The following is a 27,295-nucleotide window of genomic DNA, read 5'->3' as shown; positions in this document are numbered from 1 at the left end:
CCGACGCTCATTCACAGAGGACGAGAGAGTAAAATGTGACTTGTTTTATGCTACCCTGACCGCACGTGTAAATCACTTTTGCACGGCTAGCGACTACACGAGACAAATTATATTTTCGTGTCTATGTGTGTTATCTGTAGTCTGTTCAGCGTTTTTCTCGTTCTGAAACCACATGCACCTCAATGGCCATGTGCATATGTGCGAAAACCGTGCCCACATATTTGGAACAAATTTAGTGTGCGCAGCAAAAAAAGAAGAGTGACGTTCTCCAAGCTGGTTTCCCTAAATTGGCATCTTAATGTAAACAGTCATGTCTGTGCACGTCGCCTGTACTGACAACAGATGCGAGCACCCTTACCCCCAATGACTATCACGACCACGTGATCCAAGCTCACCATTATATATATATATATGAAAAAAGGAAACAGCAGCAACCATACACCCTACGTCATTGCAACGTACTCGAAATGCCAAAAAGAGCGAGACGACTTACGACGTAGGGCACGTTGACAGTCGTCACAAGGTCGTCCTCCGAGCCTTTGGAATTCTCCGCGTCGAAATGAAACGTGATCTTCTCCAGGAAGGACACTGTTCCGTTGTCGTTGAACGTGATGTTGTCCTTCACCCACACAATCCTGCCGAGAGACGCGCAACAAGGTGTCTTCATTTAATTACGTAACGCGTACGTATTACACTAGCTCGCGCTGATGCGCGTTCGTGTACTTTCACACACCGGAAGCTCGCTTCGAGTAGAAGATGACGCACGTGTCACTCAAGCAATGGCTCTTGGGTATACATCGCAAAGCAGGTGAGTAAACAAGCCTGACAAGAAGTGGGCGTCAGAAAAACGTGTTGCCAACATTCACGCTTAGGACGATCGCAGCACAGGCGCTGTGTTCTACGCATGCGCAAAAAAAAAAAAAAGAAAATATAACACAAAACTTCATAAAAACACTCCTTCAATTCTACAAAAAGCTAGAGAATGACTGAACATAGCGCTGAATAAGGCTGCCGTGCGTAGGTGGCAGCAAAAAGTAAAGCTAAAAACACCTCGGGTACCAAACAACATAGAACTTGATTTCTGTATCGATATGGTGTCATCGTTTTCGTAGACACAATGACAGAGTTTTGAGAATGTCTTTATTACCAGACGACTGATTCATAGAGATAAATGGTTCGATATTTTCTCAGCTTGTTCTTCATTTGTTCCACCCTCTTGCATTAGTATATATAGGATGAATTCCTCACAGATAAGTCATGTGATATCATTCACAGCGTTCCGCGTTGAGAGGGACATGGGTTATGCCTAAGTGAAAACAGTTCGTAATATACCCGACCCAGCGCCAATTTTTATCATGTAGATAAAAATTATTTAGCTGAACGTGGCTTTTCGTACCCAGAAATGCTAGGCACGAGCGTTTTCAGCCTGAAGTTGCTTATGAATGAAATTTTTATTGCGAAAGCAATACTACTTTAGGTTTCGAGCCTTCAGCGTAGCGCGTCTGGTAGCCACGTCTTACCCACGTGACGCTGTGACGTCACACCCCCCGTGACACTTGGGTGAGAGCTGGGCTACCAACTCAAGCGGTCAGCAGGAGCTGCGAACTTGGGTCTCTCGTTTCACATGGGACGGTTATGTCAGAATCAGCCTGGACCCTGGCATTCACGTTACCCCTACAGGCCATAGGGGTAACCCATAGCTCATATGGGTTGGTTAAAGCGGGACTTTATATCTGGGCTGAGGGAGAAGAAAAAAAGAGAAGAACGCTCGGTCACCCGCAGCTAATGCTTTCGCTCAATATTTGGGTCAGCAGCGTTGAACCCTTGTAATTATTTCGCTTATTGTAAAATCTGCCCTTGACAAATATATTTACAGATCTACTCTCGGGAGGCCAGTAGTTTCTTCAACTATTTTGTTGTCATCGAAAACTTCTCCATTTGTTAGTTCCCTATATGGCAGTCTTTACTCCAGTGGAGAGATGGACAGACTTGAAAAGAATGGTTTTGCTCTCTATCGGAAGACTGGATCATTCCCTTGAATATTTCTATAAGAGTACTGTTATGCGAATGGAACATATGTTACAATGCCCCATAGTTACTTCAAAGTTAAGACTATTGTCAAAGAAAGCTTGACTTGCTTGACTTTCGCGAATTTGGTGACTACTTCTTACAAAAGTAATACGGCTAAACTTGATAAGTTGGACTTACAAATCACAATAATTAAGAACTCGCGGTGAATACGTCGAACTTAATGCACATGTATTTAGACAGGCTATCTAAAAAGACCTAATTTGCATTTTTACGGACAGTGGATGGAAAGTTGCTTTTTTGTAGGTGAAACGCCATCTAAGCATGACTGACGGAGCTTTCGGGAGCACTCTGCGAGCGTGGCACTTAATTACATTCGCTTTGCAGGCGCCCGCTTTTTAGGCACTCGCTTTTTCAGGCACTCGCTTTTTCAGGCACTCGCTTTTTCAGGCACTCGCTTTTTCAGGCACTCGCTTTTTCAGGCACTCGCTTTTTCAGGCACTCGCTTTTTCAGGCACTCGCTTTTTCAGGCACTCGCTTTTTCAGGCACTCGCTTTTTCAGGCACTCGCTTTTTCAGGCACTCGTTTTTTCAGGCACTCGTTTTTTCAGGCACTCGTTTTTTCAGGCACTCGTTTTTCAGGCACTCATTTTTCAGGCACTCGTTTTTAGGCACTCGTTTTTAGGCACTCGTTTTTAGGCACTCGCTTTTTAGGCACTCACCGGTAAGAATAGGGACCCATCTGTCGCAGGCGCGGCTTGGTTTTGCCACTCCTGACTGCCTCGACGTTGGTGATGTTGAAGAAATACATGTTGGCCGACATATCGTAGCAGGAGCCCACATCCTTCCACACGTGGAATGCTGTGGAACCTTCAGTTATGCTCACTTGCTGTGGAAAACGGAGAGAGAATGATGGCATGAGAAATGGGGATCAAAGCTGACCAGGATCAACGCTGCTACGAAAATCAGCCCTTTGTTATAACCTCACTAACAAAACATACGCACATGATGCCAATAATGTCAAGTTCTGCTTCATAGAATGCTGTAAAAGGTCTTAGGTAAGCTCCAAGCGAGTTTGCGTCATAGCTTTGGTGCACGAAAAAAATACGGAAGTGTGCATTTCTTCACATTCTTTAATAAGCCATGCTTGAATAACTTATGTGACTATACTGTTTTACTAGGAGTATAAGTTTGAGCGTTTATGTTTTGTGCAGCCACATGTGTTTAGGACGTCCTATAAGCAACCCATGTCATGAAGACGAAGATTTTGTTGCAAATAATAAACTCCTTCGCCGTGTCACCAGCTAGGTCACCTGGCGACCAAAACGATAGAAGACTTGCACCTCTCCACAGGCCATAGCGGTGCGTCACGGAACCAGAGGCGTGGCTGACTCGCGAAGCAAAGGTAGCAAAACGGAAGACCGAAATATAAACTCAACGTACGTGGCGTGGAGTTTCGATGTCAAACACCCCACAGACATACAACGCCCACGTTTGCTAACCTCCAAAACTTTGCGTATTAGCATGCGCGAGTCGACGCGACTGGGAATCATGGTACACATGCGGACTCGCGATAATTTCTGTCAGTCTTTTCCACACGACCGTTCGTGTCTCTCTGGTGCTGTCAAAGTAAGCCTCACCCGAGAGGCATATCGATTACAACTCACGGAGCTGTGGGAATTCATTGGGTACGAGAAAAGCAGCCCTCGCAGGGATGCATAACGCGCAGCAAAAGGTGGAAACGTAGTGCAACAGCAACTATACTGGAAATGTAGTGCAACAGAGGTGAAGTTAAGGCGATTTTACGGCCTTAAATCTTCTGTAGTGTCACGAGCCCGATATCACTACAGTTATCTCGTAAGGCTGCCTTTGAGAATTACATCACTGGTCTAATGCTCTCATGAGATTCTGTACTACAGTAAGGTAGAAATTTGGGCCAGTTGGTAAAGATCCAGCTAAAAACGTGCGCTCTTGCCCGTCCTGTCCTGTGTTTCCGCGTTTTACGTGCGCTGTTTTTAGATGAAACTTCTGTACCACGAGGCTGCCCTCAAGCACATGTTGTGAGGGCATTTTAGAGATACGCACCTAACCTATCTTATGCTCTATATATGGGAGCAAAACTGCACGCTTCTTGGCCTTCAGCAACTGCTGCATTAGTTTAATAATATACTTTAAAATTTTAACTGAATTTAATACCGCATTCAGTCAGCTTGCGAGGAGGCGGTAGACGGTGGAAAACGGAGGTAATTCATAGAGAGGAGGGTGCATTGCGATTTGCTTTTGTGGACCCAGGAAACCACTATTGAGAACGGCGTGACTATTACCGCAAATACAGCGAAGAAATACGTGTTGATGAAAACATGTTCATTAAGGTTTCGCAGGAACAGCAGGGAGGTAACGTTTATTAAGAAACGTTTACTTGGCGAGGTCGGCCTCAGCAACAGTTATCTGGCCCGCAACTCTGCACTGGGGAAAAGGGAAAAAAAGGAGACTGTGCGTGTTCTGATGAATAACGATGTGGATAGAGGATAGATACGTGAGTAGAGAAACGACACCTATAGCATGATCGTTCGGATGTGCATTAAGCCCGAAAATATTACATATCATTATGTACAAAGCCACACCGGAGCTGTGGTGCAACTGGAAAGCCAGCTTTGACAGATTGACATGTCCCGAACGGCTATGAGGAAATAATGCCGATCAACCACACACGCGCATTAAAAATTCTTGCTAAGACAGTAAGACAGCGCAGCATAATCGAAATGTTCCAGCCAACCTGACCACGCTGATGAGGAAGTAAAGCAATGTCTGACCTTGTTCAGCAGGTCCCTGTAGAAGTCGTCAAACTCGAGCAGCACGAATATTGACAAGGCGGCCACGATGAGGGAAAACGCACCGCAGATGGTCCCTGCGATGAAAGCGGCACACACGAGATGGAGACTGAACGCTAGTTATGAGGGGAACTTAATCCAATGGCACCCATCGGCACGCGTGCGCGAAGCCTCAGTGAAGAGGAGTAATAGATGACTCCTCATAGTGTCACAGCCATCCTTTGCAGCCGTAATTAACAAGCTGTGTTTCAAGAATGGAAAAGTGCAAAAACGAGCTATAAACCCAATGATTACGGGTTGTCGCCTCGCAATTCCACGGTGGCGAAATTGCAGTGTCGTGGTGCCGTTGAAAAACACCCGTTCGTTCAATAAAAGCGCACTACTGGCCATCCTCGAGCGAAAGCTAGGAATATCTGCCCATATAAAAACAATTGCCACTACACTATAAGTGGGGAATTGTATAGCGCAGGAGAAAAATAAATATGCATAATAACAGCACTTCTAGCAGTCAATGGAAATCATTTGCGTGGATTGTCAGCCCGCGCACAAAAAAAGGCATGATGGCGCTAACATGGCGCTTGTATAGCTCGAATTCTGAGTATGCATGCAGCAGACTTACCTGTCTTCTTGCTCCACATCGCTAGCCTCGTTTCAGTTCTATCTATGGACCACTCCCGAAAAGACAGCTGCCGGCCTCGAATTTCATTGTTTCCAGCGCCGGAACACCATCCTCATTCTGGAGAGAAACATAAAAAACAATACAGAAAATCAGGTTGGAAAATTTAAGGAACACATTTGCTCGACATAAGTGGCGAGAAATTATATTTGCGCAAGAAGTCTGAACAAGCCAAACAGACCGCAAAAGAATGCCATGACAGAGATTTGGTTTGTGACGTGTCCCAAAGCGGCTCAGCTAGACCATGAGACCCGCTGTCATGGAATGCCTTCAGCGCCAAAACTGGATATGTACAGAGAACTCGTGAACTGGTTTAGCGGGATTTCACATGCCAGAAATTAAAAAAATAAATCAGAAGTTCTGTTTCGTTACCTTCTTACTTTGACCACCCATCAGTCCTAATAGGAACATTCTGGCGAGGTTTGCGCACTAATATATGCATATCTCAGTTCGCAGAATGACGCATATGGAAAGTAACAAAAGAAATGTGCACCGAAACGGAAGCAATTTGCCCAATTTGGCTGCAAGAAGCTGCGGAAAATCAGATAACGCGCGTGGCTTTCAGCTCAATCGAAATTACAAGTTGCGTCACGTTTTGTCACATAAGGAGAACAGTGGTAGTGCGAGTACCGACGACAGGGAAAAGCGCGTGCGCTGACTGTTAAACGTGACGTCCGGTTATGAAACGACTCCGGGGCGATCATCTCAATTCCGGAAACCACAGATGCTGGAAGTCTGCCCAGTATTGCTTCAGGAAAGGAAAAAAACAAAGTCTCCTAAGCTTACGCCCTCCTGCTTTTTGTATATTCCATAGGCGTCAAGCTGCACGGATGCTGACAGTTAAAGGCAACGTGCAAGCCATCTCGTTAATCTAGAAACTGTTTGGTTTTATTAAAGCGTACGCGGCACTAGAAGTCACTGGGTCATTTTTGAAGAGGCTTAAAAGAAAATCTGTTCTACGGAAAAAGAGTGATGAATATGGAAACGACACTGCAACTGAGAAACTGCGCATACAAATAGCTCAATTTTTAGATTACCATCCGCGAGCAATATATAGTCTAAAGTTGGACTAGCCGGTGCATAAAAATTACAAGGATTCAACGCTGCTGAACCAAATATTGAGCGAAAGCATTAGCTGCGGGTGACCGAACGTTTCTTAATTCTTCTCTTTTTCTTCTTCTTCAGCCCACATATAAAGCCCCGCTTTAACCAAGCCGTATGAACGTGCCTTAGTGGCCTATAGGGATAATGTGAATACCAGGGTCCTAGCAGGCTGATTCTGAAATAACCATCCCATGTGAAACGAGAGATTCAAGTTGGCAGCTCCTGCCAGCCCACACCCTAGTGTCACGTGGGGTGTGACGTCACGGCGTCACGTGGGTAAGACGTACGTGGCGACCGCCGCGCTACGTTGAAGGCTCAAAACCTATAGAGTAGTATTGCTTTCGCAATAATAAGCATGGCAAAAAAGAGCACGCACGGGTCTCTCGATCCCACAGGTACGGGCTGCTTTCTTCCATTCGGCTATGCATGTTTATGAGCTAAATTTTTCCACTTTGAGGATTGTCTACAGGTGCGAAATATACTGTAATTTTCCTTCAATATTGCCGAATATGATACGAGACCCCTAACCATAAATTATATTACGCGGGTTCGTGATTCATGTACTTTGCGTGGACATTCGTTTAAATAGGCTAGTTGCACACCTCTATTCTGTGGGCAGAATAGAAACTTGCAAACTATAAGCAGGCTCTATACCAGAATTTGTGGTAGTTACGTCAGACTGGGTGCGTCAAAAAGAGTTAGACAGTCCTTTTCCCGGGTGATTTTTTGTATAGCCAGACTAAGAGGCACAGTTTTTCTTGCTCGATGAAAAAAAAAAAAAAAAACATTTCTCTAATCACTCGCAAGAACGAACAGCTGGAAGAAAAATGAAATAAAAACAAGGGCGCTACAACATTCTCAACTTGAAGAAGGAACAACTGAGTCATACTCTTTTCTTAAAGTGCGCAAATAACAGGCAAGTAGACAGCTTAAAATCGTATTGGTTCCGCAAGCCACTGCCTCGTATCAGGCAAAAGATTCGAGCCCATTCCTGCAGGCAAGGAGAACAACACCTTTCGAACGGCAATAAAAATTTACATGTGTAGTTTAGCAAGAACACTAGCCGCTTCACCGCTTCATAAAGCGTATACACCTCCTTCCGAGTAACCAGTGATGGGCAAAACCCAACTCTACTCGTGACCGGGTGTTTTCAATTCAATTCACGATGCCACGGACTGTAATGGCTTTCTCGTTCGCTCGCGAGCCCCGATAAACGTTCCCATGAGCAGAATTTCGCCTTGAAACGCAATCGGAGACCTGCCGTGTCCTCTCTTGTAGAAGTCGGACACGTCTACTAAGTGCCTATAATGACCTGTTTCGCCGTGGGAAAAGAAACAATCGCCGCGCTGCGCCAATTGTATTCACACACGCGAGAAACGAATGACACGCGCGAAGCCTCAGCGCGGGTGAATCACTCACCTATAGGCAACAGCAAACTGCGTCGTTGCTCCGCGGTTCTGAAAATGCGCAAGCTCAATGAACCTCGATATAGCGAAGATCAGGCTTCGATATAGCGTACTGGATTGCGAAAAGCACAGCTGCGTCCGTCCACTGTCAATACATTTCGAACTCTGGTTCCCGCTCAGAGCGCCACTTAGCGGGCCGACAATCGGAGAGGAGTGACGCGTCGTTTTGTGCGCGCGAGCGCGTGAACTCGATATTGCGTCAGAGCGGACGCCGTTCTGCTTGCTAAGGGGCCTGGAACTCTCACGACGTCACGAGGAGCGTCAGGTATACGGCGGAGAAGTGAGAACAGAGACGTCACTTGTTCGATATCAGAGTTCCGCACATGGAGCGACGAACAACAAAGTTGGACGCGTTCCACCGCAATTATTCCCACTCAAGATTACGTGCACACGAGCACAAAATGTAGCTGCTTACCACCATCACTCCTATTTACAAGAAGGACGAAAACATCGTTAGCATGGAACCCATACCAAGTGCGGAAAAGCAATTTTTCTTCGAGGACGCAACCCTGCAAAAGACCAATCGAATAAGCTAACGGCACAACTTTCTGTTTATTTATTTATCTTTTACCCGCAGCCCCAATTTGGCATTAAACGCCAAATGGGGGTTTGATGCATATAACAACACATAAGTGAAGGTAAACGAAAAAAAAAAAAGAAAAAAGAACAGGACCGTCTTCTACAAAATAACAGAAAATAAACGTCAACGCAACACACATACACATGTGACGGCATAAAATTACTGTGTACTTCACCCCATCTACGTCCCACAGCGACTCAGGCTATTAATGACGCGGTCGTGAAAGGCTCCGGAAAACTTCGACCACCTGAGGTTCTATAACGTGCACTGACATAGCACAGTATACAGGGGCGTCTTGCTTTTCGCCCGCATTGGAAATCGGTCGCCACGGCCGAAATCGAACCCGCGTCCTTGAGTTAAACAGCCCACCGCCCTACCCACTGAGCCACCGCGGCAGGGTCCCGAAAATGTATTTAAAGAAATGCGCTGACATCAGTAGTAACACCTCTGTGACTGCACATACCTTGAGTGATATCGACTGGCAGCTCGGGTTTGTGCAGCCTTGAATGCAACCTGAAACTTTTTGCCCTTAAGGCAGGCTAGCTAAATTGAGCCTCTACGTGGAAACAACCTTAAGCTGATCTGTGTAATACGAGAATTGGTTTGGTTTGGTTTGTGGCGTTTAACGTCCCAAAGCGACTCAGGCTATGAGAGACGCCGTAGTGGAGGACTCCGGAAATTTCGACCACCTGGGGTTCTTTAACTTGCACTGACATCGCACAGCACACGAGCGCCTTACTTTTCGCCTCCACCGAAAGGCGGCCTACGAGGCCAGGATTCGATCCCGCATCCTTGAGAACAGTAGTCGAGCGCCGTAGCCACTGCGCCACCCGGCAGGGCTAATACGAGAATTCGTTGTGCCGCATAGGAACAAGGTCGACACATAAAAACAAAAAGTAATAGTGAAACATTTAACATTGTTCTTACGGGTCGCGTTGCCGTTAACGGTCAGCGGATGCTTTGAATAAACCAACTTTCTTTCCCTCTAACTTTTTTTTTTCGCGGTCAAAACGTCGTGGTGTCAGAACAATTGCCGTGGTGTCATTGGTTGCGCATATTCAGGATTGCTGGATACATGTGGTGTTTGCGTAAAGGGCAGCGCCTAAATATTCCGAAAACTGATAAACGTTTCTCTGCAAACGATTGTCCATCCATGATACCGGTGGAACACAGTGGACTCATAAAGCATTCCGATTTTGAGAACGACTCCTTGGAATCATTCTATCAACCTTCTTCCTTCAATACAGTAGGAGAAGAGAGGTCGTAGTGATATCATGAGAAGTAAGCAATCGTTATATGGAGCAGCGAGGTTTAACATTTTAGGAGCGCCGTACACGGCGAAATGGACATAAATCAATAACGCAATTGTAGAAGCCTGGTTGAAACGACAACGGATGGGAACTGCTTGAAATAAGATATTCTAACATATATCACGTGCAATTAAAGATTTAAGGCAGATACGTAAACCGATAACAGTGTGATTAGGAGCTGGGCTGTGTTGACGGTTTGGCTGACGGTTGGAAACGGCGTTTCAGATGCAGCCTCCACGGCCCTCGGCTTTCACGGAAAATCTGTTCGAAAACGGCATCTCGATCGCCCCCGCGGATATAACGGAAGCGTTAAACGAAATTGGCCGTTGTCGAACTTTTGTTTTTTTCGGGTACCAATTTCCTGGGATCGACGCTTACCACAGCGCTGCCCTACGCGAATGTGTATGCCAACTCCTTTCCCATCAGCACTATCTGAATCAAATGAGCCGATTTATATATCCCCGTTGTTCCATCGCCGCTATACTGTGCTCGATAAACTTCGGAGTGACTTACGGATGCATCATTCCCAAAACAAATTACCAATAGCCGTAAAAGAGTCCCTATACTCACCTGCGCAGGTCTACAACCGTGCCAGCCGACGAAACTACTGCAGTAACTGAGATGAACAATATCTGAATACATCATGAATATCTGCACCTCCTTAAACGGTAAGGAACTGCTCTTGGTTGTTACACTGAAACTTTCGATTCCGTCCATAATCCATATTGCACCTAAACCAGACATTCGCGATGCACTAGAACCGTCACCAACAACCGCAAAAATCTCCGCTTAAAAGAGAGCAACGAGTTCCCTCTTTCGTTCTGTAAAGCGGATAATTGGGCTAGTGGGTATGCCATTGATTATGAGGCAGCGCACCATGAAACACATAGACAGGAAGTGGGACAAGCATAAGCGCTTGTCCCACTTCCTGTCTATGTTTTATGGTGCGCAGCTGCCTCATAATCTTTTTCCTTCTATAAACGGATGAGCACTACAAAAAAAAAAAAAAAAAAAAAAGTCACTCGCACTCACACCCTCGTATAAGGGAAGATATATACACTATAAACTTGACATTACGCACGTACACATACACACATAAAACTTATTTTGTACCGACTTCTATAAAATCATTTGAGTCAGAATGGATTTCGTTTATTGTTTCCATTGCTCCGGACTTTGTTTCCGTTGCAAAAACACCGCATAAAGAAAGCAATTTCTTTTCTCGCTACCATTGGCAGGGGAAAATGGAGGAATGCCCCCTTTCAAAATTGGCATCTCTCCAATACATCCCCGGCGCGCTCGATTTACTTAGCATACGTGACTGCACGTTACGTTTAACACGTTCACCGCTACCGAATCGAAGCCACACATTGCATGAGTCGTTGAATGAACCTTTATTTTAAACAATAATTCCGCTGCCGGTTGGCTTGCAAGTTCCATGCTTGCATATATGCGCGCGCGCACTGTCGCACGAGTCGTCATGTCTCAAAGGCGTGCGGGTTCGCAAGAAAATACTTTTACTACGTTATTGCACAGTGGTCGTGGGTTCCCATTCAACCTTCTCCGAGCGCACGTACGTATAGTATCGTTTTACGCAGAGAAACGACCTAGACAATGGCGATGCAATGGCGTAAACGTTGGCACCGACTTCCCGAGGGCTGTTCAAGAGAGTCTCCAATTTAGCGCAGGATGTGGTTTGTGGGGTTTAACGTAACAAAGCAACTCAGGATATGAGGATGACTATGTGGAGGGCTCCAGAAATTAAGACCACCTGGCGTTCTTTAAAATGCACATCCGGGTTAAGTGGAGAAATATGGGAGAGGCCTTCGCCCTGCAGTGGGTATAGTCAGGCTGATGATGATGTAATAGAACGGGGCGCCTTGCTTTTTCAGCTTCATCGAAAAATGGCGAACGCGCGTCCCTGGGATCAACGGTCAAGTGTCGTAACAGCTCGGCCACCGCGTGGCGCTTCAAAATTGTTCAAATGCACCCTAGTTCAAATGAAAAAGTCTTCTGCGCTACCGGTTCTCGCGAAGCCATATTTATGTAACTATGCTCAACTTATCGATTAAGATGCTGATTGCGATTCTAACTCATACTGGCATCAGACAGCCATTCCTGCACTTTTTTTTTTTATCTTGACGGTCGATGTTCAGCCTTGCGGCACTCCGATATTACGTGCACTATTACTATTTGCTTGAATGGTATTAAGCAGCGAATACATATAGGTCACTTGAATTAATCAAGAGCGCAAGTGGACTGCAACTAAGACGAGGTACACTGAGTGCAAGACGATTGCCCGCAACGCATAAACTTCTTACTGCAGGTCGCTGTGGGGGAAGCTAACGATAGCATCCGGTTCGAGGCTAGCTGTATGCGAGCATGCGCAGCTGCCAGTCTTTTCGTCGCTTTTAGGCAGCCTTTTTCAAACCCCTAATATGCTTTGCTTTTTTCGTCTCCATGAACGGAAGTTATGGGATGCAGCATTTGGTCTCGTCCTTATAGAGAAAGACACTTTGTACTTTTTCTATGCCGTCATGGTCATGATAGTGCTTCCGGGGAAGCTGATGGTAAAGCTGCGGCGACCAGCGAACCATGAAAAGACAGGCAATGCTATCGGTTTAGCAACACGTGGTCACATTCAATCTGTCCCGAGTCAGGCGTCGTCACTAGATGCCACGCGAACAGCTCAGTGTGTATCAGAGGACGCAGCTTGGCTGTTCTAGACCAGCACTTCGCTCTTCTGCACTATTTTTTCTTGAAAGCTCTCATAGGTCTTTAAAAATGAAGAAAAAAATGCTTAGCTATAGTTTAGGGAAGTGAAGAACGGTTCTTCGTACTACTACTACTTAGTCTAGTTTTCTTTACTAACGTGAATGAAATTAAAGTACAGCTAAGAGCAATATAAGAGGGAACACGAGAGCGCATGGCCTCTACGCTTGTTCTGTTAGTGGCAGCGCATTACAAAGCGTAGAGGCCACGCGCTTCCATGTTCCCTCTCATATTGCTTCTAGCTGTACTACTTAGGGCAAGATGGTCATCGATGTTTTTTATTCTAAGACTTCTAAAGGTGAATAAAAATGTTATACGGTGTTTTTATTTCTGTAAGCGGGTAATTTACAGTTAAACATTAATTATACCGTTTTTAGCGCTGCCGTGACAAAGGGGAATGTCACTTTGACATATCTGACGTCGTTATCAATATTTCATCACGAACTGGGCACATTTTCGCTTCGCTTTAAGACAGTCGTTATCATCAACAGCGTACCTGCAAGCATACCTAACCGCACCGCGGTGAGGCCGTCTCGTTGTTCAGGATAATACATTACGAAAAGCGCTCGAGGCACCCGGCCCAAAGGAGTCAAAAATAGGATGCAGAGAAGGAAAGGTCTGCATGCGCTGATTCCATTAATACGCTCACTGTTGCATAGCTTCGGTTCAATAAATACATTGCCGACGAGAAAAGAAGCAACACTTGCCTTGTACCACAGGTACCGCATCGCGGAATACTTTCGTTAGCAAATGTCTCGGACGGCCATTGGATAAACGCCATACTCTCGGAGCACACCACATTAGGAAGAAAAGAAAAAAGCGTTCCGCCAAGTCTCATCGGCACCGGTCCAAAAGCATCTGCCATCGCTTCAGAGTGAATGTATGGGCCCAATAAACAGCTCACCTTCGTGCTCAGTTTTCCCGTGCGACACAGTCCCTCGCCACAGGCGCGTCCCAGCGGCTGACAACGAACCGAGAAGCCTGGGGACCCCTCCTCCCACGAGGGCCTCCCTTCGCCCGAAAAAAGAAATCCGGGGTTCTTGTGCGGGACGCGCTGACTCCGGTCTGGCTTTCCGAAGAGCAGAGGCACAGCTTCTTTCTCTCCTTACTCTCTTCTTCCTGCTCACAAAACAGCGGCGTTTTCTTTGACCGAGACACGCCAGGCAGGCAACGGTCGCTTCGGACCAGGGACCCAGACCACTACAGCCCAGGCGCCAGTCGAGTGCGCGGCTACTCGTAGACGGTCGGCCAGCGGAGCTTGTTGGTTGGGAGGCGAGACAGCGCGGCCTGCTGTCAAGACGAAGGGGAGGGGGAGGGGCCCTTGATCTCATCTGCTGCTGCTATTCCCCCTCTCCCACATGGCGTGGTGCAGCTAGCGCGGCGGAAAGCGTTGTAACGCGACACTTCCGTCGCCTGTTCGCCTCCTACGCCGCCGCCGCTGTTGCTGCATGCGTACGATTCTTGGCCAGTGCTGCGACGGCAGATTTGATGTTTTCGGCCCACCCCAATCCTCCTTCCCTTAATTTTTCGCGTAACCATGCGCAACTTAAAAAACGCAGCAATGCGCGCTCATCTCTCTCCCTCTCTCTATCTCTCTCCTTTCCGTACATGCGATGATTTGATGACCATTCTCTGCCTAGCAGAAATTCTTGCCTCATTCTTTCATCTCTCCAATGCGAGGGGGTGGAGCGTGCAAGTGCACTACGAAGCGTAGTCATCTCTTCAGAGGTTTGCTTTCATTGAAACTTTTCTCGCCCCGCGTCGAACGTTTCTGTGGAGAGGGAGAAAAGAGGGCGCGGGGTTAACAGTGTCACTGACACCACCACCCCGGCGGTCCGACCGCACGCGAGACCCTGGCTGCACCAAGTGCCATGATACAAGAAGTTTGTCTTGTCCTCTGTACCCATCGCTCTTTGTAGCTCGCCGGAAGGGCAGTGGTCTTGCAAAGCTCGGCGTCTGCAGCAGCATTCGCTCTGTCTTGAGAGAGTGCGAAACGACATATTGCCACATGGCTGTCTGCGTTTTGATGTCTTGGGAGGAGGTTTCTTGTTTCGAATTTTCGGTCATAGTCATCGTGGGGCTCCACGGTGGTTTTAGTGAATTCTGACCGTAGCGTTATGAGTGCTTTCTGTCAAAGATCCGAGTGAGACGAGAGGAGGATGGTGAGCAAGCGTGCTCTATAAGTGTTCCTGCGCGCAATCACGCCGTGCCTAGCGTTCCGACTTTTGACTCTGCGTGGACACGCGGGAAGACATCATGAATGAAATCATGAACAGGAGCTGCCTAACTGCGGGCTGCCTAATCACAAGGGTTCTAAAGCACGAGGGGCGACATTGGAAGGAGAGCTGGACGACTATTCCTTTTAAATGTTGGTGCATTATCATATGAAGAAATTCAGCTGAAGCAGCCCAAAGGCGAAAAGAAGAAGAAGGGACACTTTTCGCCTCTGGGCTGCTTCATTTGCGCTGAATTTCTTCATACTTCTTAACTGCTGCCTTACACAGAGATGACGCACTGTTTTTCTCTGAGTTTGTACTTAGTAAAGGGACTGGGATGATAATAACAGGCGACTAACAAGTAATAACGACTAATGCGACTTGTAATCTAGGAGACGTCACAAGGACGGGCACTGGTGCTTCCTAGCAACCATGAAGTGTCGTTCCTTGGCAATCTGATAACTGCAGCTTCTTCGCCTCAAAACCTCTTCCTTTCTTCTCTCCTCTTCTTTGGGAAGCTACCGGATGAGGTCCGGGTATACCCAGCGGAGGCGACGCAAGGAATCTTCGATAAATTATATGCCGATGCTACACTCGTGAATAAGCTCTCCGCTGCCTTAATGCGCGGAAATCGTCCAGCGTCGGCCAAATTCTATAATCACTGACACAACATAAGCCTCGGTGATCCATAACCAGGAGAATATGGTGCGCGATTGAAGTAAACGGGAATGGTTCAAAAAGTCTGGCCCCGTGCGCTTCTTCATCACTGATCACAGTGGATAGGGTTTGAACATCAAACCCTACGCTTCATTCGCCCTCCTCCGTCTCTATCCCTCTCTGTTTGCCTACGTCCGTCTTCTTGTGCGGTGTTGTAAGCCATTGAGCCTTATTAATTCGCCTAATCTATTCGAAGGAGATTCTCCGAGCTGCTATACAGCCATTGTTTTCAATGCAGAAACGAGGACAATCCAAAGACAGCGCAGTGGGGATCAGAAGGGTTATTCCATCCTGCAGAAGTATACAGGCGCTTCTCGCTTCGTTAAGTATAGTTATTCCACCAAATTTACGAGCATTTTTACGACCCGTCTCTTTCGACCGCAGGCACAGAGCGCTCACGAAGACCGCCACAGCAGATGTTGGCTCAGCACTGACAGACGCGCACATGGTCAGTCAACTATAACGGGCCGATAAGGTGGTGAGGTCGCGGTGTTCAATTTCTGAGCGCTCCGAGAAAGATAGCATCGCCTGCAGCGGTCGGCCAACACCACCAAGATAACGGGGTTAAGCCTCCGGGCACTATGATGTATGTATACTTACTCGCAGGCAGCGGTCACATCGTAGTGTGGTTTGGAATGCCGCGATTATAGGCATGCACTCGCCAGAGCAGACACCCCAACTGGCATAACCGGTGGTGCAATGGACAGCAGAAACGGAGCAAAACACGCGATACCTTGTTTACGATTTCTCGCGCTCTGAGTCGGCATGCTATACGCCGATGTCTGCATTTCACGCTCAGTTGAGTGTTCGACGGAAACCTGCGTGAGTCCCGAAACGTCAACGTCTGGTTTCAGTAGTCTTGCACCTTTGGCGAGAGTAGGTTTTGCGTAAGAGATGTCACTCCCAGCACGCGCGCGGTTGATGTCACCATATACGCGTTAACTATATGCCAACAGCGCCACAGGTGGGTGTGATGAGGCTACCCGAAACCGGCAGCTACCCTTGCGAATCATTTCTAAAACACATGCCTAACCATTACCATTTTAAAACACTCCCGAAATACAGTACACTAAAAGATCTTGTATTCGCATTACACCAGAAGTGCAGGCGGGAAAGAAAAAGGTAAAGCTCAAACTGTTTTTAATAAATTAGGATCCCCGACATCCGCGGACTGCCGCCTCCATCATCAAGGTTGAATGCAATGAACAAACTGTTTTTAATGGTTTGATTTTTATACTGTTAGCTTATTACGGATAATTACATTACAGTATTGCTAGAGGAGTTACTTTAGCATGGTGAATAAAAGGGGTACTGCGCACAGAAAGACATGGACGAGAAGGGAACACAATAAGCGCCATGTGTTGTGTTCGCTTGTTGAGTTCTCATGTCTTCCGTGTGTTTATGTGCGCAGCCCCCCGTTTCTTTATTTACCATGAATGACCGACTAGACCAACAACGCACGCTCTTAAGTTACTTCACCATATTCACAGACATTTGCACTGAATTAGCACAAATGGCCTGTCAGTGCTAGGAATAAAAACGATCAACTCTTAGCGTATATACGGAGCACAGCGGCATAACAAAAGGGGTACTAATTACACAAAACGCCATCTGCGAGGCATTCTATAAAGTGGGATCCAACTGGCACTTAGTACAATATAAATAAGAATAACAATTATAGCAAAAGTTATACCCGTTTTGTAGACAGTACAAAAGTAATACGGGCCCGCAAGAGGTTTGGACTGGAGCCGGCCGTAAAAGTAAATCGACAAAATACAAGTAATCGTCATGCTTACACTAATCCCTACAACGTCACATTTACAAATTTACAAAGTCAAAGCCTACAAAATGAGCATGAATGCATAGGCTATACTGAAAACGAAACAACCGTGAAAAATTTATTGAGCGCATCTTCACGGTAAACAAAAAGAGAATAGATAACATCGATCAACGTATAGCTTTTAAGTGCGCTTTCACATTCCGTATAGTGGACACGGAAACAATACAGTTTAATCGGGAAATCTCTTAAAAATTTCGGGTGCATAACCGCAGCGCCTTGCTTCTTCACACCGCGTTAAATACCGCTATACAAAATAACGAGTGCTATTTCCTCAGCTTTAGATTTGGAGCATTCCTCAATAAAAAGGTTTGAATTATAAAACTGGCAACACACAGCTGTTCGCACAAATGAAGAATTCAATTGCGGAAGGCTGAGGCATTGGTAAACGCTCCGAATGGCTTAGAAGTATGTGAATCGTAATTTAATATGTTTTTCAATATATTATTCACACGGCGATGCTAACGGGAAGGACACGAAGCATTAAGAGTGGTGTAATACTTCTTCTTCTTGTACTACTACTACTACTACTGCAGTTACTTCTACTACTACTAAAGGTGGTGATGGCGGAGGTGATTATGACGACGGCGACGACGACGATGATGATGATAATAATAATAACACTCGACAGAAAGCAAATTACTAGCGGGGAACTCTGGAACTAAACTGGCGGACTGAGCGGTAATCCCCCCGTGGTCATATAGTACGGGCCAGAGGTGGCGACGTTGTGCCCGTGAGGTCATTTGAATGCTCGCGTGACGAAGCCCCATCATTGGGCTGCCTGGATCAACACTTCCTCCACTCAGCGTGTCGCGCACTCTTGACGCGCGCCGGTCGACCGCTTCCGGCCATGGCCTCAACACTCTCGAAGCTTCGCCCTCAGTAAGCAACAACAACAAAAAAGCATTAACTTTCCCTGGGGCGTGCCTGAGGAATTAATGGCTAGTTCTCGACAGCCTAACAGGACAAGGCTGCTGCGTGCGACCGCGGGAAACAGTCTCGTGCGCCTGCCGCTTTCGAGGTACCCTGGCTTTTGAACGCCTCAATGAGGAGAATCGAACACGCGACTTTGAAATCAGTACAGAAGCCTCTTCTACGCGTGTGTTTATGCAAGGTGCTATCGAAGATATCTCTTCGCGCATGGTTTCCCAGTAAAAGGAATTATTCGTGCAGACGCAGGACACTAAACGAAGAAGCGCGAAATTACGGGCGATAATGATGAAAGATTTTGAAAGCGTATGACGTCATAGTTCAATATGTACCCTATTTGACGACAGAAGCAATCAGTCTAAATTCAGTCCCGGAAATTGCATAGACTGCTTCGAAGCTTTTGTTTCAAACTGCTATCAGCGAGAATGTTCTTACGAAGCGGAACATGACGTCACACTGGCGGGTAATTACAACAGGCTCGTTAGGCGATCAGTACGAGGTGTCTTTGCGCCTCAGTAGACGTAATTGTGTTCAGTGATGATGACGAAATGGTTAAATACTCTCTTCTGAACGTTCTCAGCTAAACGGTCTAACTAGAGAAAAGGCTAGAAGTAGTGAAATGCAGGAGGATGCTTATTAAGACGTAACACTCGAACTGTTACCCTGCGCTTGAGGGAAAAGATGAAGTGAGCGAAAAAAAAAAACAAAAAAAAAACAAAAAAAAAACAATGCATACACCGAAGTGATAAAATGACAATGAACGAACCGGTTGCAATAAAAAAAAAATAGTCTCATCGGCGCATGGCTCAGGATCTTGCTGACTATAGTCCAGGCGTCACCTGCGAGCGAAAGAAACGCAACGCTTCTGACATGTCGTTTCCGCTGTCGCAAGTCTCGTATTTATTTATTTTTTTGGCAGCGAATCGTAAAGCGTTATGGACAACAGTTTTATGGTGTAATAAACGCGTCAGAGCTGTGAGTATTTTTTCAGTGGTTCGCCTTTTGTTAATAGCGGAAAAATTCAACCGCGAGAGGCTTATAACACATGTTCACATTGGACTCTTACAACCCCATTTTAAATGTGCATATGTCTGTCTGCATGCATGTTTAGTGCACGCGCTTTAAATGAAGCGGCTTTTTTTGTCCCTGGATGCTTTTCGGTCTGGGATGTTGTTTGTATCGAAGTACACAAATGATCATTGCGAAAAATATGCCAGACATCGACGACAAGAGAGGGGAGAGAATAAGTTACTTCTGCGGGGAGACGAGACAACGTCAGCTTCTTTTCCGAAGAAGTGGAAAACGAAGGGGTCACGTGATGTGCAGTTGCGATTTACTTTGTTATTTTAAACATGCTTCCAGAGCATTTACCAATAATACCTGAAACCAATAGGACACCGTCGCATAACTTCGCCGCAATTTAATTCCATGGACACATGTCTTTCTTATACATGGGGCTACAAATTATGACCTACGCCGTGTAAATGCTGTTAGACAATACATGTGCGCCGGATCTCAGAGCTGCAGCCTATTCGTTAAGGCATGTAGCAGGTAAGACTCAGTTTCGTGAGTATTTTTGTACAAATTTTTTAACGCCTGCTGGAGTGATTACAAATCTATTCCCCCTTTTTTGTTTTTTTGTTTTTGTTTTTGTATTTTTTTATAGCTTTGGTCCATACGTGTCATGCTGCACCTTTATTTGCATTGTGTAAAGGGCTTTACTCCAACCCGAGCCCTGTACAGATATTTTTCAATGTGCACTTCCTATCCTAAGGCGTGGGGTTCGGCTAGCAGACACTGCACTACGCAGGACGTCGCCAGTATATCCGAGGGACCTCCTGCGACCCCGGCCTCAAAAGCGCGGGCGAGAGCAGTCGCAAAGGCCACTGCCGGAAACAGAAACAGCCTCGCGAATGAGTTCCGTCAGGACAGTTAAAGCCGGGAGCAAATGGGGATTAGGAGAGCTGGATCTCCGAAGTTGAGAAAAGGCACGAGCTTTGAGTCGAGTGGGCCGGCGGAGAGTTGCAAAGAGGCTGGCATGGACGTGGAACAGGCGAGTGCTTTTCCGCCGCCGCGCCGCCAAGGGCTTTGAGGCTCAAGAAAGACGACACTTATATAGGGCACGCTGCGTGCTGCCGGCATATGATCCGGCGGGCCTTCGGCGACAAAATATACGCGACTCCTGCTTGCTCTGAAAACACGCCAAGCTAGAGCGGGCGGGCTACGATACGCACTCCGTCGTCATTTGCGAGCTTGTTTTTGTCGCGCCAAAATGCTGGGCAGTGTACTGAGAGGACCAGCCGCGTTGCAACTTTGATGGTCAGTCTGAGTCCTAGTGATGACAGCAAAAAAAAAAGCTTTACAGAAACAAAACTGTGTTACTTGTATGCATTCACACAAAATCTGGAAAGCGGACTGGCTGGCGAACTTGTTTACTTTCGCAATACGCGTAATATTTAAGCATCTGCAAAGAATCGATGGTTCAGCGGTGAGCAAGTGCGACCTGTAGCTGAAACAATACGTCGGCCTCTGAACAGAGGAAGTGCGCTTTCTTTAGGTCTTCTAAAACAGGCTGATAATACTTTATTTACGTGCCATATATAACTTCATTACAGCAGATTTTTCATTGTTAGCCTCACTGAAAAAAATCATTTTTTGTTAAAGATCGCATGCGTAACATCTGCGCCTTCATTGGAGTCGCGTCGGAAATAATTTCTTCATTTGGTCGTTGTGAACATCTGCTGAAAATTCTTTTTCGTTTGATCAAAATGCCTCGACGTTCTTTTTCAATTCATCACAGTGAATATTTCGAAACTCTGCTCCACATTGTTTGACCCCAACGAACGTCTCCAAACTATGCCCTCTTATTTGGTCACAGTGAATGCCTAGAGATTCTCTCCTTCATAAAAAAAAAAAAAAGTGAATGTCTTGAGATTCTGCTTTTTCGTTCGTTCAATGAACTTTGATTATTTCGAATTCTGCTTCTTCCTTCGTCCCTTGCGAATGCCTCGAAATTCTGCTCCTTCATTTCGTCCCAGTGCTTCGAAATTCTTTACGTGTTCAATGTGTGTGTCTCGAAATTCTGCTCCTTCATAATGGCATATCGAATACGTTGAAAATCTGCTCCCTCATTTGGTCGCACCAAATATCTCCAAATTATGTTCTCTAATTTGGTCACATTGAATGTCTCGAAGTTCTGCTTCCTCGTTATTGTTATGTTTCAAAGTTGTGCTCCCTTTTTAGGTCACTGTGGACGTGTCAATATTCTGCTACTTTGATAAGGCGAAAGCCTTTCTAGGCTTGTGACCTTCGTGTCCGTTCTCCGGATGTGGAAAGAAATATATCACCACCGGGAATCTAAACACTATCCCTCCGTTTGCCAGACGAGTACACTAACCATTACTCCCCCCGCCGGGATCATGAGGATTCGATTGTAATTCTCCTTGCCTAGCGTGAGAATTTTAGCAGCGATGAAAATGACGATGCAGTTAGTGATAAGGATAATGATGATAGTAGCGGCGATGATAATGACGTTGCGTTTATGATAATGATAATGCTGGTAGTACTGATGACAATGACAGTGCATTTAGCTGATAATGACGATATATCGCTTGTGATGGTGAAGATTATGATAGTATGGATGAAAGTGACGACACAGTGAAAACAGTCCCGTAATGTGACTGAAGCACAGGTTTGTAATTTTTTAATCACTGTGAACGAATATAAACTGCGGCATCTTTGTTGCAGTAAATACCTCAAAATTCAACCCCTTCATTTCGCCACTGTGAATGGCTTGAATGCTTGCTGCTTTATTTCGTCAGTGTGGTGCCCAGAAACCCTGCTCCATCGTTGGGCCATTGTGAATGTACTGACGTTCTGTTGCTGTATTTTAACACAATGAATGTCTTGAGATACTCTTCCTTAATTTGGTTGCTGCCAATATCACGAAATTCTACCCATTCATTTGGTCGCTGCGAAAGCATCGAAATTCTACTCAAGTGAATGCCCAGAGTTTCGACATTCTGCTCCTTCATTCATTTGGCCATAGTGAATGTTTAGAGATCGTACTCCTTTATTTAGTCATTGTGGACTCAGAGAGAGAGAGAGAGAGAGAGAGAGAGAAATAACATTTATTGGCACACATCAAAAGGTTGGCGAGGATTCGAGGCGCAGCTCTGTCCCAACCATGTCCTGCCCCTCTGTCGTCGACCTGGATCTCTTAGATCTGAGGAGCGGCCAGGGCGAGACGGATGACTTTACGTTGCCCTTTTCGTCGTGTTTAAGAAGTAGTGCTTCCCAGGACTCATCTGTTCTGTCAGGTTCTCTAAATCTAGGACACTTTCATATCATGTGGATCATGTCCGCTATGCCATTGCAACGTTTGCACCTGGGGCTAAAAATTTCCGGGTGCCACTTGCTGTAAAGCGGGGGGTTCGGAAATACTCCAGTTTGTAGCCGGCACTACATAACCTTCTCGCTTTTGGCGAGTTGCTTACACGCTTTTGGAAATATTGATCTGCCTAATTTGTAATGATTTAGGATATCTTGGTAGGTATTAAGGTCATCATCGAACTGTAGGGGCTCCTCGTCGCGCAAGGGGTACGGGGTTGCGCATAAGACGTCACTGGGATCCCGGAATGTAGCTAATCATCGGGTCAGTACGTGCGCTTTCTCGTTCCCCCTCAACCTCAGGTGCGCCGGTGTCCAAATGGACGCGACCTGCTCGGCCGGTGGTGGACCACTCGCTATACTCTTGCTGCTATGGCCGAAATGCGACCCGCGTCAAAGTTTCTGATCGCTGACCTCTATAAATCGCTATAATTTTGACCATTTGTTGGGTTAGAAATTCTGCTCCCCATCTGGTCGCATTGTATTGCCGAAATTTCTTTCTTTGGGCTGAGCAAATGTAGCTAATCATCGGGCCAGTACGTGCGCTTTCTCGTTCCCCCTCAACCTCTGGTGCGCCGGTGTCCAAATGGACGCGACCTGCTCGGCCGGTGGTGGACCACTCGCTATACTCTTGCTGCTATGGCCGAAATGCGACCCGCGTCAAAGTTTCTGATCGCTGACCTCTATAAATCGCTATAATTTTGACCATTTGTTGGGTTAGAAATTCTGCTCCCCATCTGGTCGCATTGTATTGCCGAAATTTCTTTCTTTGGGCTGAGCGAATGTCTCCAAATCCTGCTCCTTAATTTGGTTGCTTTGAATGTATAGGAATTTTGAACGTCTCAAAATTCTGTTCCCTTGGTCATCGCGAATTTCCAGACCAGCTCTTTCACTTGATCGCGGAGAATATGCGTACCGACTCTCCGCTGGCGAAATAATTATCGCGTTACATGCTACTGGCACCAAATCATCATACTAGCTAATCTTTGCCGCTGCAGTTCTTTCCAAGAAGGCGAACGCAAGAACGCCCACGTGCTGTGCAAGAGCATGTCAAAGAACACTAGCTGGCCGAAGTTGATCGGCAGCTCTCTACAATATACGGGATCTCTTATATATCACTCGCGAGTCGCGAGGCTACGGGAGCGCCAGTGCACGCATTGTCAAAATCCTCCTGGTAATTTCGTTGGTTCCTATTGTCCGTGCAGCTTCGACCAAGTGACTGAGCAGCAGCCTGGCAGTGGAAATTGAAAATGCATGCTCGTTATATAGGCGAGGTCATATAACCTGTCAAGCCCCTATTGTACAGAAAATTCGGCGCCAGCATTTTCAAAGTTGTCATTGTGGTCGAAAAATCCCGAGCGTATCTATGACAGATGATAGTTGTTAGCTGGCGTGGCGGGGTATTGACTGATCCGGCGGGTTATGTCACATCGCGAGACCACAAGACACGGCCGTTTTGACAGGAGTTGGCAACTGGAATAGTTCCTTTGCGATGTGAGTCGAACGTTATATAGACGCCGAGTTAGTTCGCGGTAACCGCCAGGCCAAGCAGCCTGTTCGTACGGCTCGTATAAAGTAGAGCTTTGCATCATGTCGGTGGCATCGCACATAATGGGACAGCTTATGACTGTATGCCAATGAGCACGTGTGAGGTAACAAAGGGACAAATTAAGGAATCAGTGATTAGACCATTATCAAAACATATGAACGAGAATGAGGATTGGTGCAAAGCAAGCTGCAAAAGTGGCTATTAACGCAGTTGTTTCGCACCCGTAAAGGCGGGGCTTAAGTGTTCTCCTAGTTTGCTTCATTTATGATGCCTAAGGTTTCTCCCAATAGCTTTTTTTTTTTTCTTCTTTCGTAATCTGGGGGCAAAAGCTATGAAATCTACACGCTACGCAAGGCTTGCCGGCGTAGCTTTTGTAATAAGCAGGTGAGCCGACAAAACTAACAAAGCAAGCAACCCAGAGTATAGAAGATTCGTCGCGATGCGTCGTGTGAGTCGGAGCGCCGCGTGATGGCTCGCATTTCCGGCCGCCTCATCAGCAGCACGGGGCATGGCTGTCATAACATAGCGACGTTCCGAACGACAATCGGCAGGAAGTCTCGTGCCACGGGATCCATTTCCGCGACCAAAAGTCGGCTTGCGCTGAGCAACAAGCCCGGCTTCGTGCTACTCTCATTCGTTAAACGCTGACATAGTACTTATGTGCGTTTGCTACAGAGGTTCTTCATTAATCCGCTTTCTTTTAATGCCTTAGAATGAACGTAATTAAACAATTTTATCTACTATTAATGCAAAACAAAAATAGTAAAAAATTTTACTAAAGAAAAAAAAATGTCTTTTTTGTTTTTTAGGGATGTCCGCTTTTTGTTACCTATTTCTTCAAAAAGGTCCTCGAGACGAATAAGGAGTTTTGGCTCAGCGCGTTAGCAGCACTGTTCCACTAAGCAGGCCCCCTGAGTTCAGCGACATTTGAGGGTTGTCTTTATGTTACTGTGCCTTGCGTCGGCTGCATCAAGATAAAGAAAAATTTTGTCGCCCTCTATAGTTGACTTATAACAATATAAAAACGGCGCTTGGACATAGGTACAGGAAGGCGCTGCCTACTGCCTTTAATTTGTGCTATACGGAACCAGTTCTGCGCACAGGAGCAGCTGTTCACGAGATCGTTTGATGCTTGAATCGTCACATTTCCTCTTATTCTTTTCTTAAATGGCTCGTTCTCATCAACCGGTCGTATTGTTTTAAGACAAGTATATATAAAAAAAGCAGTGACGAAGACAGACTGCATGCTGCCCCGATAAGGACATAAGCTGCAGCACAACAGCCTCCGCGGAGAGGGTATAAAGCCAACGTGCAGTCACCAAAGGAAGTAAATTTCACAGATCCTTTCACTGCTGCGTTAACACCACCCCCTCTCACCTTCCCAGCATGCTGTTCTGGCCTATGCCTTGTTCACACTTTAAATCCGCTGCACATGACTCAGAGAACGATGTTTCTTGCTTGTTTTTACTGCGCGTAAAATTGGTAAAGATGCATGTCCCCGAAATTACGTGAGTTCCTTTGCAATAGATTCTGACCTGTGTGTATGACCCCATCATAGCCGCAGCTTCATGAGGTCCGTTTCACCGGCACTTTGTGCAGTCACCTGACCAACTATCACCCTTTTGAGGAATCTGACCCCGGCAGGCAAATTAGCGAACGAACGTTTAAAACGGAATGAGCTCTTAGACGCCGAGTCGCGCAGGGAGTTCTCGTAGGGTGCACTTTAAATAAGGTTTGTCTTTAGCAGATTCACGGGATAGGAAAAGCCGATTTGTTTTTGCACTGTCCTGTCTGACGTGAATAAGACACGGTGCATGCGTCTTGTACAGCTTCCGCGCATGAGTCTTGGCGGGAAAACAAATGTGTATATAGGAAAAGCTGCCTAGACGTTTATTAATGAACTTAAAATGTGGAAACCCAACGAAGTTGTACTTTTCAATGCACACATATATTGATTGTTTGGAAGCATACTTTTGAGCATGATTGTCATTGGCTTCCTCGTACCTATATTCTATTATTAGGTGACTTTAGAATCAGTGGCTCAACAAGCTCTATTTTTGCCTATAGGCACTGGTAAATAACCGCTGCTTCATATTGCTTTATTTGATGCGACCGACAGTGTTTGTTTAATTATTAATTATTAGTTAATTAATTATTGTTTTTCACAAAACAGTCGGCCGATAGGCCTCTTCAAAAAGGCAACTTTAATTCCACAGTGTACTGATAATGTACCGAAAAAATAGTCGATCCACTGGGGAAAGAAAGATAGGGGATTAATTAAGGTTGTGACGCCGCTGCTTTAATGCATCCCGTCTTCGGCATCCCGACTGCGGCACTCCTTGTAGGTCCTCGTTCATCTATATGCCGTCCGCGCGCAAAATCAGTAATCCATTAATCTGCGACTCTATATTATCTGATTATCTTACACAAGCATAGCAGCGTACAATCGCAGGCTGCCGTCTCGACTTATACGCTTATCTACAAACCAGTTCAGGGGACCCAGGTTCACACCTATAGCTGTCAATCTCAGTCAGTTTCTTTTTACTGCGGCTGAGGCGTAAGCTGATGTCATTCCTGTTCGCAGCGAGGGTCTAGCTAAAACGTCTAATCTAAAGGTGAAACACCTTCAGTTCTCTACCATCGTCAAAAATAAATAAATAAAAATAAAAGTGCACGAAATCATCAAACTGTTCCTATTATGAAGTTATTGCATTGAGTAATCATAACTAGTGAAGTATCAAACTGTAAGGGCGTTTCATTTTGGAAAAACGCTTTCTTTTTGTGAGGGCATAAGAATGTCACTTATAGTCGGCAGAAATCAATTTTTAGGTTACAAATAAGTAGAAATAATGAATACAATTGTATCCTATATTGCGCGTGCAAGGTACTAC

At 46.0% G+C, this 27,295-nt stretch overlaps 1 protein-coding gene across 3 annotated transcripts in view; it reads right to left on the bottom strand.

The window, feature by feature from the left end:
• The window catches only part of LOC146190744 (scavenger receptor class B member 1-like), a 61,080-nt gene that overhangs the window by 19,832 nt on the left and 13,953 nt on the right, over positions 1–27,295 (bottom strand). The window contains exons 1-5 of one of the 3 annotated variants that reach the window (XM_084601121.1): positions 13,671–14,130; positions 5,478–5,594; positions 4,841–4,935; positions 2,750–2,916; positions 494–635 (exon numbers count right to left, since the gene is read on the bottom strand). In XM_084601121.1, the coding sequence (XP_084457247.1) occupies positions 494–635; positions 2,750–2,916; positions 4,841–4,935; positions 5,478–5,496 (423 nt within the window). In that variant the 5' untranslated portion in view covers positions 5,497–5,594; positions 13,671–14,130. Of the gene's footprint in view, positions 1–493; positions 636–2,749; positions 2,917–4,840; positions 4,936–5,477; positions 5,595–8,057; positions 8,079–13,670; positions 14,131–27,295 lie in introns of those variants that run through there. The other 2 variants (XM_084601122.1, XM_084601123.1) reach the window with 2 other exon arrangements.

This window comes from Amblyomma maculatum, chromosome 4 (genome assembly GCF_055883805.1).
Source record: "Amblyomma maculatum isolate TAMU_Amacu chromosome 4, ASM5588380v1, whole genome shotgun sequence".
Taxonomy (NCBI): domain Eukaryota; kingdom Metazoa; phylum Arthropoda; class Arachnida; order Ixodida; family Ixodidae; genus Amblyomma; species Amblyomma maculatum.
Note: the sequence above shows the minus strand (reverse complement) of the source record. Positions and strands in the feature narration are given on the sequence as shown.